The following is a 16314-nucleotide window of genomic DNA, read 5'->3' as shown; positions in this document are numbered from 1 at the left end:
ATAATTGGTTGCATTTAGACCTCTCCATCTCCATGTATAATCTTGTAAATACATACATCCTTTACATTAAAAAGGGAGAGAAGGGAAACTGCGAGGACAGGACAAACACAATGCAAGTAGTTTAAAGATTTCAAAAGGACTATCTTTAAAATATTTTGCAGTCCATCAATTTTGTTGGAATTGTATGACGACCACAAGGTAAGACCAACTCAGTAAGCATGCTGTTTTATTTCGCTCTGTGTGCGGTATTTCTCTTAGATAATGCTTAGTTCCTTTGTCTGAAGTTACATTTGTGTATGAGGATGGAAGTAGATTTCTGCATCAAAAAAGGAACAGCAATCTTTATCAATAGTCCCTCTGCTGCAAATATTCCATCTGAGCTTTAGGAAATCTTCTATATTATTTCATAACAATATGGTATATTTTACCTGAGGTTTGCTGGTTTCCTTAGCATTTAAGGTTGATGTCTGGACTCTGAATCGAGATGCACCATTCAGCAAGGTTTTAGAATTCTGGGGGAATAAAAACAAACAACCAAAGAGCCCCATACTTTTGTTGCTTGTGTTTTTTAGAAGATTACAATAGTGTTGTTAATTTAACTGCAACAAAAGTCTTTGTGCATTGTAACATAAAGGCAATCCCAAATGGAGCATCTTTAATTCAATGGGGGGGTTTTTTGGGTTTTAAAGTTCTTATGCAGACCTATGGCAACATACGTTAGATGCAATGACAAATTAATTTGCAGGCTAACTTCATACTCTGTGCATACAGAAGCAGCATACTGAATTCAGAGCAGTCTCATGTCATTCTTAACATCTTCAGCTGCTTTTTCCTCTACTGAACTTGCACTGACATTGCAAACTTGTTTTTTTTTTTCCTCATAAGCAGATGATCCTATTAGCAACTACAGGAGTTCATTTGTTTCAGGAAAACCTTGATTCTTCATTTCCCTACCCCTTTAAGATAAAAATTTATCCTTTTAGCTTATGATCACTGTATTTGTCTAACTCAGAAACAGGCTGTGCTCTTGGGGGCAGGAGGGTTAATGAAGAGTCGTTCTGAGATCCTTGGTCTGAAAAAGATTTACCAGGGACATTAAGGTTTGTCCACTGAATTAAATACACAGCTTCAAAGTAGGTTTGCAGTCAGGACAGGACAACAGACTGCTAAAACCTCAAGAGGCACCATGCCTTCCTCAGGGATGTTTGTTTAAGTATCTCATCACACTGGATTATGCCACATTAAAAGCAAAACAAAACACCACCAAAATGAAAACAAACAAAAACCCCCCAACAAATAAAAAAAGAATGTCCATCCTCACTGAACATTTTAATTTAAAGTGAATCACAGAATGGTTGGAAGGGACCTCAAAGCCCATCTAGTTCTAACTCCCCTGGCCATGGGTAGGGACACCTTCCGCTAGATCAAGTTGCCCAAATCTCCTCCAACTTGCTCTAGAACCCTTAATGAATTACTACATAATTCTTACCCCCCAAAAATACACAGATATCTACGACAATATTCTTTAGACAAACAGCCATTCACCAACAAAATCCTTCTAAAGCAGCAAAAAAATGAGGATAAACTAAAGTATTTCTGCTGCTCAGCGCAGAGCTGAGGTGCAAGCAGTCTTGGGTGCACATTCCCTAAAATAAACAAACAACACTCAAACCCCCAGGGTCTGATAAAACAGATTTTAAAACTTTACCTTGCAGAAAATTGGGCTCTTTTTTAAAAGTAATTTACAATAATCCATGGGGAAAAAAATCCATTATCTAGAGACAAGTCATCTACATCTTTACTCAGCAGTGAAAAAAAATGAAGGACTTCTTTTTGACAGTCACATGAAAATTTACTTTGGTAAGAAGGGACTATCTGGGGAAAAGCACTAAACTGAGAGGCTGCACACTTAAAATTCTTTCTCCTTTTCAGAAGATAAAAATTGCAAGCCTGCTGTCTTTCAGATGCACAAGCGCTTTGCCACAGGAGTTTGAGAGTGCCAAGTTTCCTTGCAAAGTCAAGTTCAAGAAAGCTCCTAGAACATAAGGACAGGTCTGTATGAACATGCTGAAACTAGTATGTTTACCTATTTAAAAAATAAAAAAAGGGGAGAAAAGATGAGAAGAAAAAAATCTAAATCTCATTTCACAAGTGCCAGTTAACCTACTCTTTAACTTTCATTATGAAAGCAGACCAATACTTAATAAAGCACACTGCCTCCTCGCTTGCATTTGCCATAGGTACAGACTTTTGAAAATTCATAGATTAAGCCTCCAATGCTGGCATTTAAAAGCACTTTATTGTACCTAAATATGTGCTTTGAAACAAATTTCAGGTTCATAAATGAGACAGACAGGGAATACAAGCAAATGAAGCACAGCCCAACAAAGGGGAGAATAAAGAGTAAGAACTGTTCCTTCAGGGCTCTGTGCCTGGCTCTGTCTGTGCTCCTGGACAGCTCAATGAAATCAGATTACTCACCACTACAAACTCTGCAGAAATACTGGGCTCATGACCATGCTGCAAATAAACAGTAAACCAAATTCATCCAAGATAGTGATTTCATACAGAGATGAATCTGCTATTGAGATTTATATATTTAAGTCCTTCCTTCACGCTGAACATTTGTTTTAGTTGTGCTTAAATTTAACTGGCCTCATTCTTCCACCACGAGCTTCGGCTTTCGGAACCAGCTGGCAGAGCTCCAGGCACCTTAACCAAGACATCTGTCCAAAGTGACCTATTACAGCCTTATGAGCAAAAAAACCCCACTTCTGAGTATTTGCAAAAGTACCTAAGTTGTTCAGGTTGTTACTAAAATGAGTGAGCAAAAAAGGACAGCTAGCATTTTCTGCCTGTCAGCAAATTCCACCACTTGCACAACACAGCTGAACTTTTTTGTTCCCAGTAACAACATGGTTTATTTTACTACATAAACCTTCTTTCTATGGTGCAGTTTTCTTTAGCTGGACATTGTCATTATTGCACTTGCATTACCACACCTGCGTTTGTAGAAGGCCTTGTTGAACTTCTATTCTTACCTTATTAACTTCCTTAGACTTCTAACACCACCCCCACACAGTGAACAAAAGCTGTGAGCCGCATTAAATAGGATCTGGAATCCAATGAAATTTGGAGACCATGCAGGTCTAAAAAGAGGTGTTTGAGCAATTCAAATGGCACACAGCTTCCCAAAACAATGGCAAATCTTAATCTGAGAAGGGTCCAAGGCAGGTGGAGAAGTACTTTTATAAGCCTCCTACGAGATTTGCAGATGTGAATACATAGAATGGGAAAGGAAGAAGTGATGCTTTTTGCTCTGAAGAGCAAGGTTTCCAGGGAAACAGGAGGTCAAATGCATCCCTACACAGCGAGGCTGCGCATGGAGCAGTGATCTTACTGGTTCCCTAGAGAAGATGAGGTCAAATCCTAGTTCTTTTCTAGGACTGGGGGTGCTGAATGGAAGGGGGAGGGTGGAAGGGGGAAATCTCCTAAAATACTGAACTATTGTTAAAAATATCATGACCACGGCAAGTAGATATTGAGTGTCAAATTTTTCCATGCCAGCTCCTTGAGACATACAAGCAACACACTGTGCAGAAGAGCTCTTTTGTTATGTTTTCCAGTGTAAGTGTATCTGAAACAGGGGACGTTTATTTCCATAGAACTTAAGAGCAAATTCTGTAAACATCATGCTCCAAGTATTATAAACTGTAACGTTCACGGGACCATTTCTGAACTACATAAAAGCTAAGGAAAAAAATGCCTCCTGTTAGGAGTCTCTGAGTCACTTAAAATATTCTTATACTTGACAGAAGTTACCTTTAAGAAACAGAAGAATTAAAAAAAAATACGGAGTGCATTGTGAGCATGCCATACCTCACAGCAATAAGCTAAGAATAGGAGTTCCACAGATCATTAAAAGTATTCAGAAGCTTTATCAGGACCACTTTGTGTGAGGAGAAAAACCCTATTAAGTGGTTAAAAAAGAAGAGATAACACATTAGAAAAGTTGCCTTCAGTTACTATTCAAGAAGAAGAAAGCATTTAAAATGTAAAAAGCTGTACAGGGATGGTTGCTGTAGACAATCTACCTGCGAGACTTGCAACTCAAAGGTACAGCTCAAATATCCCTACACGTGTAGCCAATCTCCATGTATAATCACCCAGTCTTGGAAAACATATGTGGGATTACCTTGAGACCTTCCCTCCAACAGCCCTGATTTGCCCTCACACATGGGAAACCGTAGCACCTCTTTTGCCAACACCCCCCCATTATTATTCCAAAGAACTAGATGAAAATGTGGCAGGCCTGACTGCCCATGAGTCCTTGGAGCCAAAGGAGAAAGAGCCTGGAGCAACACACTGCTTTAGGTTTTTGTTATAGGCAAACACATACCAGAGTCTTATGGGACATGAACGAAACAGAGATGAACCTGCAAACACTCTTGAATGAAACTGGGCTACAAGTAGTACTCTGCTACATGAAGTCACAATGGTTTGTCCTCCTAATGCTCTCTTTTTCATTCCCTTTCCTTGTTTATTATTTTCCTCTCATTTTACTTGGATACTTCCCTCCTCTTGGGTCAGAACTACATAAAGCAAGACAGGAGTCACCTCTTCATGTAGCAGCTAAAACTTTCTAAGGCACTTCTTTTCACCACTAACATGACTTTCTACCTTACTTCCTTTTGAGTACATAAAACGCCCTATGAACTTCTGTTTCAAATGCACTGGGCAAATGTCTTAGTAACAGAGCATTTCCAACCTACTTTTTAAATAGTGTTTGAACAACCTTATACTAATACTTGAACAGAAAGCTTTCACTTGAGAATCGATTAAGAGCTACAAGTTTTGCTGCCACAATGGTGCAAGGAAGTATAGATGTTAATGTTCAGCAACCTGAAGAAAACCGAGACATTTGCACACACACTTCAAGCCCATTTCAACTTGCCTTAAGCTGTCAACCTCTGATGCTGGGTTTTAAAACTCTTGTGACAAGACATCTAGGTGGTACATGTTCCACAATTTGTGTGTGTGATAGTGAACTTCCTACAACAAACAGAGCCATACAACGTCCAGAGGTCCCCTCCCTTCAAAACTGAATTAATCTATGCTGCCACAAAACCTAAAGCATATGGCTTTAGGTTTTGAATGCCTCCAGGGATGGGGACTCCACCACCTCTCTCATGTGACTCACTGGTTCACTGAATGATATGTCAGCAAAAGGGCTATTTCCTCTTTACTTGCTGTAAGGCCTAATAGAGGGTTCTCAAACAATGCGCCCCTTTCCTGGATATGTTGGCAACTATCTCATTACACTATAGTTAAGACAGGAAGGCAAGAGCAAAATACAGGTCAAAGTGCTGTGAAGATGGACAGGAAGACCGAAGAAAAGTAAGAGACCTCAAAAAAAAAAAAAGAAAAAAAAAGGAGATAAACAATTTTTACTTGGCTTACTGTAGTAAGATCATCTATTCCAATACTTTAGTTAAAACAAACTCATTCACCTCTTGATTCCTCTTGTTTTAAGAGGAAGTAACCTACTGGTTTACCGGTGAAGCACAGGAGACCAATCATCCCCTCAAGCATACCTTTAGTTATAACAGGCTGGCATGCAGATTATCTGATTTCCAGGACTAGCATAATAAACATGTGTATTAGGAGGCAAAAATACCCCACAAAACAGACAAATAACCCCCCACACCACCAAAAAAACCCCCTAGAAAAAGCATTCACTTACGCTGGATGGTGTGCAGGAACAACTTATATCTTTAGGATCTGAAATACAATACCATCCATAGTTACTAGTGAAAACAAACATAATAAACATATCTTAAAACATTTACCAGTAGTGTAATTTACCAACAATAAACCAACAGTACAAGCAGAAGTAGTCCTGGTAGAAGCATGTTAACTCCAGTTTTAGGGGAAATGGAAAGGGTGCTCCATGGTACCCTTCCCGTCCTATGGTCACATCAAGCGCTACTCTGGCAGTCCAGCTCATTACATCATTCTGCAGAACTTTTTACTTCCTGAGATAGGAATGTTACAGGAAAATAAGAATCCATACTAATATGTCTGAGTCTATGCTGGGACAAGACAGGGCATTGACGATCAGAGGGCTGGAGCACCTCTGCTATGAAGACAGTCTGAGAGAGTTGGGCTTGTTCAGCTGAAGAAGAGAAGGCTCTGGGGGACCTTCTAGCAGCCTTCAGTACCTGAAGGGGGCCCACAAAAAGCTGGGGAAGGACTGTTTGTAAAAGGGCACGTAGTGACAGGACGAGGGGCAGTGCTTTTAAACTAAAGCCAGGGGGGTTAGATTAGACATTAGGAAGTTCTTCACTATGAGGGTGGTGAGACACTGGCACGAGTGGCCCAGAGAGGTGGTGGAGGCTCCATCCCTGGACACATTCAGGGTCAGGCTTGATGAAGCTCTGAGCAGCCTGACCTAGTTCCTGCCTACTGTAGGGGAGTTGGACTAGATGGCCTTTAAAGCTCCCTTCCAGTCTAACGGATTCTGTGATTCCTTTTCACTTTTTAATTTAAAGTGACAAAACCTGCTCTGTCAGCTGACTTCTGTACTTCATAGCATGGAGTATGGATGGCATGGGTTGAATGACAATACAAAATATACATTGCAGCCAGGTGGGGTATTCTGCCAAGACGGACTTGAGCAATTTATAAAGGCAGGGAACTAATGACAGGGCAGTGGACTAAAATCTGAAGCACTTCTCTCTCAGGTATACCAGAGTCTGAGCGTATGAACTCTTTAGACATACACACATATTTCTCCATCTATTGTTCTCAGAAGTTCTTTAAGTAGCTTAAGGAATGTACTTTGCACTGAGTTGTTTAGTTTAAACAGCTGTTGCTCTTCACCCATAACGAGCCCTCCATGGTCCCATCCCATGAAAGCACTTACGTTCAATAAGAAACAGGAAACAAACAATCCCCATCACAGCAATGATAACACCAGGCACCACGAAGGACAGACCCCAGCACGTAGATACCCAATAAGCAGCAATTAAGGATCCCAAGATATTTCCCACTGAAGTGTGGGAATTCCACATTCCCATGATCAAACCTCTCCTGCATTTAAAAAAAAACAAACACACACAAACATTATTCCAACAAGCACTGCTATCTTGAGAAGTGTATCAAAAGCTAACTGTTCCTCTGCGATGTCAGTGAAATATCTGCAATCTTATTGTAAATTTACCACTTCTTTATGCCACAGTCTTTCATCTGGCAATTTCAAGGCACCTAAATATTAATAGGAGTGTTCCATATACTTCTCCATGCGTGACAGAACGCATCCTGCATTTAACAGCATTTAAAGGCACCATTACAGCTTGCATATTTCTGCACAGATGAAAGTCCTCCTGCAGACACATTGTACTGATACTCAAATGCTTTTGGGTATGTTAGACTTGCCATGCAGAAGAAAACAATCTGTGCAGGACAGGTAGGGCAAATTCAGTGTTTTCTGATCTGGATTTGCTAAGCACTGGTAGATAATTACACCTGTGCAAACTTGGCTACCAGACACATGAAACTGCTGTCTGTTCAGAAATCCCAGATTAAACCTGCTGCAGAACGGCTCCATCTGAATGCATTTAAACCACAAAAATCCTACTGAAGTCATGACAGCCAACGGGTTTTCTTTTCCTCATAAGTCATGGGAAAACTGCCTCGGCCTCAGCAGGAATTTACCTGGAGCAACCTAATTTGAACTACACCAAATCTTTCCCTTTGGCTGAAGACAAGGCCTATGAGGTCTGCTCAAATTTCATGGAATTTATTAACAAAATGAAAGCAAGAAGCAGATCGCTGACTTTCAAAACAGCCAGTTCTCTACCAGTCCACTACACAGTCTCCTAAAAGTAAAGGCTGCTGCTTTTGCACAACATAAAATCTTCTGAATTATCCCATGGTTTTATATAGAAAACATAGACTTGACTTTTGCACACCCTTCTCTTGAAACAGTTGATGCTGATGTTCATTCAGTGGCATGCTGTGCATCTAGAATGGATGGCACTACAGAAGCATTTACTATATGCTACAAGCATCAACTGTTGTCAGAGCCAATGGACTGGAGCATGCAGTTCTTGCAAAACTTAGGGAAAATTCCTGTATTGCATGACAAAATAAACATTATGAGTGATCTCTAGGCAGGATTAAGGGGAAAAAAATAAAGAGTACTTATTTAAAGTGGCAAAGAGGAAAGTTACATCAGTTGCCATCTGTATTTTCTTTTTTAAAATTTTTTTGAGCTTCCATTAAGTGTGTTAGAAAAGAAAGACATTAGACAAGAGAATTTTAGTTACACCTTGACAACTGCTTTAAAACACAAATGAAACCATGGGAATTTCCACATTGGTGTAACAACAGCCTTTATTAAAAGTAGGTATAGATTATTAGTGTTTGCAAGAATTATTCTTACTTCAATTCTGAAATATTTCATCTGAAAAATTGAACATCGGACTAAAAAGCTACAATAGAACACTGTTTTGACATGAGAAAACACTTCAAACCAATACATAATCTTTGTTAAACTGATCAGTTTAACAAAGAGCTCAAGGAGTTTCATTCCCAAAAGCTACTGAAGCAAAAAACCAAAGACACATTAAATTGACTGTAATAGTACAGCACAGAACATGTTGATTTGTACTTCCAAAAATTTCAATAATGTATTGTTTACCTTCCTTTTCCAAACCAGTTGCCAATACATGTAACGACACTTGGCCAGCCAGTAGTTTGCACCAACCCATTAGCTATCTGAAAGTATATAAAAATAATAATAAACAAACATACCCTATAATAAATCAGGTTCCTACACAAATCCTGCCACGTGCTATATTGGGAAAAGGAAGGCTACACAAATACTTCCAATTCAGAAGTTGAGTAGGGGGATTTGAAAGCATTTTTTCCATGAATAAGCAAGTTACAATGTTTTGCAGAGATTCTTCCCTCTACCTACAACTGTTCAATTATTTTATGATTTAAAACACAAGAAAGTTGGAATTCAAGCACATGCTTACCAAAAAATCGCACTGCACTGAACAGAGAAAAGAATTCCCCACACTCAAACATCAACATCATGCTTATCACTGTTTGAACACGTGGCAAAGCATATTTGCAATCAAATAAAGTGGAAAAGAAGAAAACTTCAGGCGAGGCTGGATAACTTTGAACATCAACTTTGAAAGGCTAAACACACCCGTAAAGGTGAGAGGAGAAACTTAGCTTACTGTATTCAGGCTGAAGCAAGAACTGTTTCAGCCTCTGTATAGTACAGATCCTAACCCTAACTCATCTCAATTCCTAAAAAGCTTCCCCATCTAAAAATACACATTAACACAAAGATTACCATACAGCAATTTGCATGTACAACGAGCATTTGAAGGAGCAGTGAAACAACCTCGCTCAACCCAACAAAAACCGATCAGGCTGGTGGCAGGAGACCACCCTTGCTGTCGAAGGATTCACTAAGCACGTCACAGCAGGACACTGGTAGAGACAGTTGGCTTAACCCTAAAGGAGCCAGCAATGACACCGGTTAAAATGGGTGACTCAGTGAAATGACTGTAAGCAGCCTGCAGTACCCCCGTTAGCCTTGCCGTGTGCCCTGTGGCACATGCCACGCTAGCGTGCCAGTGGTGAAAGCTAATGCAGTAACACAGAGCAAGCCACACAGCAAGGCACAGATCTGCCCAAAGTGCCTCAGAAGTGCTAACCACGTCCTGAATTCCACTTTAGGTCACTGGCAAATACTCTTTTGACATCTGATTAGATTTACAAGGGCTCAGAAAAGTCCCATACAATGAATCTCGACAGAGAAGCTGCCTGTTCTCAGCCACACCGATGTGGGAGGCTGTTCATCACAGGCAGTATAAACGTAGTTTTCCTGCACAGACAGCCAGGATGTGTCACTCAGGTCTTGGCAGACTGACAAAGTAAATACATTTGTTTTAAAACTCACCCACCACATTTAAGCTTGCAAAGATTCGATCACTGATTTGATACAGACTAAAACATTTTAACTTGTTGTCAAAGAATTCCTCCATTAAGCAAAACCATTTTTCAAAAATAAAACCTGGGGCTATCTGCTCTGTCATTTCTGCCTGTCATCAAAAGCCACGTATGCCAGCACATACATCCTCCCATCCAACAATTAGTCACTGTCTGCAGCTGAAAACAACCCAACCCAACACTAAACAGCGCTATGGAAACTCAGAGTATCTAAATAACTTTGTGCCTACCTGGGCCATTATGTAGAACCACAGATTATGTATATTATAGAAATAACCCAATCCAAACATTGCAGTGAAGAGTCCGCTAGCAAGCATCCCGACTGTCAGATAGTACCGGATAGGTAGTCGTTCTCCTATTATGCCACTTGGAATGCAGAAGGAAACAAAAAGAAAGGCAATAATTAAAAATGAGATCGTACCCCAAGCCTTCACAAATAAAGAATATTTTGTGTTCTTTAGTTCTGGTTGAGGAGAAACTTCTTTACTGGTAACTGCTGTTTTCCTTTACTGCTCCAAATGAACGATTTTTAACACTTGACGGGGGAAAAAAAAACAAACCCTACCCAAATATTTCATGTTTGCTAATTGCCAAGTGCTGACATTTGCACAACCATCTTTCAGGGAGATACTCATCTGGAGCACAGTGGAAGCCAGTTACTTAGCCATTTTTCAAACAACCCATAATGTGGGACGTGTCTCCAGCCATTTACAGTGAGACCTGCCTCCCTTATTAATGGTTCAAGTTACCAAAGATCTGGATTTAGTCAATAAAAAGAATCACCTCCCATTCTGCACATTTTAAGATGAGTTTGTTATTATTTTTCAGGAGGTGTCTGCTCCTGTCCTTTGACTATAGAGAAATCCAGGACAATCAGTTTAGTCTACACATGCAAGCTGGAGGCTGATAAAATTTGAGGACATATATTCCAGCATATATTCCATCTGAGGGAAAGACAGGTTAGATTGCAAGTTGGAAAGCATTCCTGTAGGAGGCAGCAGCCAGGATGGGTGCAGGCAAGAAGCTTTCTGTATGCCAACAGGTATGATACCACTGGGGATTCAGAATGATGTGTCACTTGTTTTTTTCCTCAGCAGCTAAATTCTCATTCTCTTCATCAGAAACTTTACAACAAGAAGGAACAGTATTTCAGAAGTAACACAGCCTCATAAATTAGCAGTAAGCAATAAAGCAGGTTTCCAAGAGGTTTACCTTAAATACATTCCAACCGCATACGCACAGAGAAAGGAGTAATCCAGCGCTCCCAGTAGCTGTTTGTAGTTGTTCTTATCTAAAAATTATTTTCAAAACAAATCATCAGTTTACAGGTACCAGTAACTTGGCAGCCATTTTTACATGTTATAAGAACAACGTTAGTGAACACGCACTGGCACTTAATTTTCAACAGGCATTTTTACACTGACACATGCATTTTGCAAAACATTTTATTTAACTAAAAAGCCCCCTCCACAGATGACCCTTCTGCCTGTAACACGTTAGGAAGATACCGGCAGGCCCATTCTTAATTCCACCTTATTCAAAACTGCATCTTGGAAGATAAGAAACATGAGGTATTAACAAGGTGCCCTTTACTTATAGGTCCTTAGACAAAAGAAAATCTAAATTTTAATAGATTTTATTAGAAGTGGAAAGATGTGTTGCAAACATATGAGGTCCTAGCAGTTAAAATAACTAAATAAATAAATCCAGCACCATACAGGCTTTTAAGGAACCAGCTTGATATGTATTTTTAAATGGTTAAAGCCTTTTGCATTTAATTTTCCAACTGCTCCTAAGGCACAGAGATAGACATCTTGTTTAAACAAACAGCAAAAAACCCAAAACCAACAGTGCTCCGCTCTGTACAGCAAACGACCATAATCACAACCAAAAAGGACTTGCAGGAGGGATGGAGGCAGCAGGAGGGACTCCACCCAGATACAGACACTAAATCTAGTCTCAGGAGACCTGAGCTTATACCAAGGAAGACAAGTTCTGTATTTGCAAAGAGCCTTGGTCGACTCTATTCTCAGAGTCACAGTTATTAAAGAATTCCTTTTCTCACTGATGCTCCCAGCTTGCCAGTTCTGTTGCCTGAAAAACAGAGCTGAAATATGCCCAGAGTGCCATCCCGAAAGGGTGGCTTTGCAATAACCTGGGTGTTCATGGAAAAAGGAGGACACTGGAGCTCAGAAATCTCCTTTAAGAAATCTAAGTAGTGTTTTGGACAAGCAAACCGAGTCTCCCCTTGGTTCATGGACAAGAAACAGAAACCAAGTCCTAACTGCATCCCAGTGCATTTGGAAACCTGTGATGCTACACAGTTTCACTAGACGGATTACCTTGCAGCAGGCAGTTAATACACAGAATTTTCTCCAAAGAAAACCCAGAGCTCAGATCTTTATCTGTAAATAGAATAGGGCTCTTTTTCTTTTTTAATTGCTAATTAAAGAAAAGTTAGAATCAATGGCTGGATAGACAGGTCTGGCACATTGACAGAATGGACTATTCTGTGTCACTGATGTTCTTGGTAGTGATAAAAGCCAATAAAAGATTCAAAATCTCTACTAAATTCAAATACAATTAAACTTGAATTTAAATGGCAAATATTTTTTCTATTTAAGTGAGAGGCCAGGTTCATAGCTATTCAGGATGTTGTCAACTCTATCTGCAAGTGTCCCATTTTTCTCCACTAAAATGGGGAGAAAAATATTCTTTCTGGCAGATAAGGAGTCTGAAAGTTCCTATTTAGATAAATACCATTTTATTTAAATGATTGCTGGACCTTGAATCAAAACAGTAGAAAATTGTGTTGATTTATTCTATTCTTTACCTTTTTTCCTTAATAGACATTCTAAAGACAAATCCCATTTTCTGACTGAAAATTGATCTACTGAACCATCTCACAGCTGCAACAGGTAAAATAACACCAGCTGTTTAAGTGGCTTGAAGTAGGAAAGGCATCATAAGGTAAGTCACAACTTAAAAGTTCTTTGTCATTGATTTTTCCAATACAGAAAGTAAAACACCCCTCTCATACCCATCTCCTGGGTCCCTCCACATATGAAAGAAGAAATAGCAAAAGGCAAATAATCTAATTAAGAATATTAGGTCTTAATTATGAAAGAGCAAAACCAATCCTTACCGAAAGGCTCCCAGCCACACTGTGACATATTAGATGGCTTTTTGACAGGCTGAAGCTGGGCTGCATATTCTTTGTCGGAGTGGAGTTGCACTTCCTGTGAAGCGGCACAATGCTTATGCAACTCCCCCTGATAGAGAAAGGACATTCAGAAATGGAGAAAACTCAATTCTGACTGTTAATCCCCATACAGCAACAAATTTACCAATTCTAGCTCTAGATGAACCTGTGTCGAACCCACTGACATCTGTACAACTGTTAGCCATTATTCATTAATTGCTTGGTATTTTGCTGGGTGAAGCCAGCATTACACAAATGAGTAATTACATAGTTAGAAACAACATGCTACAGTGAATTGGTGTTTCTGATACTGTGGAATTTCAAAACCCTTCGCTAACACCAAGCCACTCTGCCCACTCTTGCTCATCAGTTATACACAATAAAGCCCTGGGGGGGGCGAGATTTGATTTGTGTTTGGCAAGATATACAGGCTGAAGAGTAAACTAACAAACCTAGAATTAGATAATAATTTGCCACCAGCTCCATTAGCAAGAGTCCCAAGTGTACAGACAGCTATGACTGCAATGCTCAACAGTACCTGAAACAGGCTTCTAAATTCCAGCAGAATTTTATTACGTTTGACTCATCAGTTATGAGCAACTTTTCTCAAACATAAGAATGTAAACCTATAAACTCTTAAAATATCTATAATTAGATTATTTCACATGAATTAAGCATAGGCAGAGCTGTTGAGCCCAAAGATTAGATGCATACACAATATTATAGGTGTGGCTTCACTACAGTTTATCAAGTGAATGTCACTGCATACTAGCTTTATCAGTTTTTCATCTTTTAAACCATTCCAAGTTAAAGTTTAACACTGCCTTTCACAAAAGGAAATGCTGAGAAAAGATGACTACTTCCGTGTGTGACAGGAGAAGAAGGATGTTTAAACAAGGACGCAACCTTGCTTACCTTAACTATACTAATAGGTTTCCTTGACAAATGGAAGCTGGTGTACAGCAAGAAGGTGAGAGAGAAAATGAAGGCTCTATACCTAGAATATATTAAAAAAAAAAAAAAGAAGAGCATTTGAAAGATACTGTATTCAGATTTCCTTTCAGCACTAAGTTACATAAATCATTACACAAGTCGCTGGTAACATCAGAACTGCGGAAGACAACTGTTTTCATGCCCTCCCACAGCCTGAGGAGCCAGCCTGGCAGTGAGACTGCTCTACACCACCTGCTCCCATCTGCCCTTGGGAGGCAGCTTGGTAGCACATGGGCATAGGCAGGACAAGACGGCAGTTGCTCTGAAGTCCACAGAATCGATCTGCCTTATTCACAACCTTCCTTCGGGGGCTATTAAAGGCAGTTCAACATTAAACATGCTGATTATCAGATTTCACGTTCCACCATCTCACAAGGTTCTCTGCTATGACTATTTCACAAAAGACAGCTCAGTGAACTGTTAGTTTGGCTACTGTGTGTCATTACTTCTTTCTTTCCCTACTGCTTTTAGGATTTTGCTTTACTTATTCCAACAGAAATCAGCTATTTCTAGAGATGGACGGGTGACTGGCACTGACTGTGGGCACTGGCAGCTGGAGCACATGGATATAAATAACCAGCTTTGGGATTGGGAAGGAATTTTCCCTTGCACCTCACTGGCATCCTTGGGTCTTTCTCTGCAGCTCATCTGCGTTACAAGGGCACCTCAGAGTCCCTGTTGCCGCATACAGCACATTTCAGCTGTTTGAGGAGGACAACATTTTGTGGATTGGTGCTTTCAACATACAGAGATCAGAGCGTATCTACTGGCTCCTTCCAGGCTTGATTTTAAGAGTGAGATCTGTAAATAAAAGTACATATTGTATCTGATATCACACAGCCTACTATGGTCTTTTTCCAATAATTTTCTGTCTTATAAGCTTTTACATAACAAGGATCATTTTATAGTTTGGGTATATTCACAAGGACATTAAAAACCAAAAATGTTATCCCGTTAAGTTGAGTTATTCGCCCCCATAACTGAAACAATCCTCACAAGTGGTAAAACTGAAATGACTTCGTCCTTTCTGCTCTACTAGGGAAAACATGTGAAAAGTTGCTCCAATGGGAAGTGCTTGGTCTTTTGTTTGTTACTTTTTTTTTTTTACTCACACACATCTGACTCAATATTCTATCTCAGAAAGCACAAGAACTGATGCCATCCAATTTCCAGGATTAGTTTTCCTAAAGCAAAGAGGTTTGCATTTTGCTTTGGGGTGTGGTCTGCGGAGCTTGGCGGGGTTTTTTGTTTCTTGTTTGTTTTGTTTTGTATTTTTTTAATAGTACTGTATCAAGAACTAAAATTGTAATTCTACAAGTCTACCAAATGATGGGGGTGAAAACACACTCCTGGTAAAGAAGAGAAAGCAAAGGTACAGCCCTCCTCCCATCCAAGAGCATGAAAACAAAAATCCAAAAATTTAGCCCTTCAAATACATTCCTCGCAAAGAAAAGGACAAAAGGCTTTATTCTTTAGCACACTTGACTAGTAAGGGTCTGTCTGGGTTTCCCCAACAAAATACCTCTACTATATAAATGTCAACAACATTTATTTGCTACACAACTGACTGTATTTTCTTGCTGTATATATTAAGCAACGAAGAAGCAAAAATAGAGCAAGGCAACAGTATCGTCTTCCCCAGATACAAACTCACACCGCCCAAACCAAGGATCACCACTGTACTTCCAGACTTACCACTGGTCTCGTGAAAACGACGTGATGAAGCGAATCCCAGGAGGAAGCTGAGCCATCTACTCTACAGCTCCTATCAAACTTTAGGTGGTGCAATTATGTATGTGTGACAACAAAGATCCTCCCAAAGCCGTGTGCTGGTCAGCTGTTAGTGAGTGTGGGAGACACGCTGCTGGGCTGATCTCCCTGTAGGGTTTTCTTCTCACAGCTTCAGTCACGACGTGGCAAACTCTTCACTCTGCCTTTGTTAACCGCTGATCTTCAAAGAAGAGGAGCTGATAAGTAAATATTTTTATTGAGTTATTCTAGTATGTTCAAATCCTAGTGTTTGAATCAGCAATTAACTATTTCAGAGAGAACTAACTGCCAAAACTAACCTTCTAGACATCAGA

The 16314-nt window shown here is 39.8% G+C and overlaps 1 protein-coding gene across 1 annotated transcript in view; it reads right to left on the bottom strand.

Annotated features, from left to right (window-relative positions):
* Positions 1 to 15981, bottom strand: part of SLC37A1 (solute carrier family 37 member 1) — a gene marked incomplete at both ends in the record, with an annotated part of 41532 nt that extends 25551 nt beyond the window's left edge. The window contains 10 exons of the mRNA XM_084279395.1: positions 429 to 512; positions 2482 to 2520; positions 5744 to 5781; positions 6926 to 7092; positions 8705 to 8781; positions 10266 to 10401; positions 11248 to 11326; positions 13181 to 13307; positions 14153 to 14234; positions 15926 to 15981. Of these exons, the coding sequence (XP_084135521.1) occupies positions 429 to 512; positions 2482 to 2520; positions 5744 to 5781; positions 6926 to 7092; positions 8705 to 8781; positions 10266 to 10401; positions 11248 to 11326; positions 13181 to 13307; positions 14153 to 14234; positions 15926 to 15981 (885 nt within the window). The remainder of the gene's footprint in view (positions 1 to 428; positions 513 to 2481; positions 2521 to 5743; positions 5782 to 6925; positions 7093 to 8704; positions 8782 to 10265; positions 10402 to 11247; positions 11327 to 13180; positions 13308 to 14152; positions 14235 to 15925) is intronic.
* Between the last annotated feature and the right edge of the window lie 333 nt (positions 15982 to 16314).

The sequence above is a fragment of the Gallinula chloropus genome, assembly GCF_964237585.1.
Source record: "Gallinula chloropus genome assembly, chromosome: 1".
Classification (NCBI taxonomy): domain Eukaryota; kingdom Metazoa; phylum Chordata; class Aves; order Gruiformes; family Rallidae; genus Gallinula; species Gallinula chloropus.
This window is presented reverse-complemented; position numbering and strand designations above follow the sequence as displayed.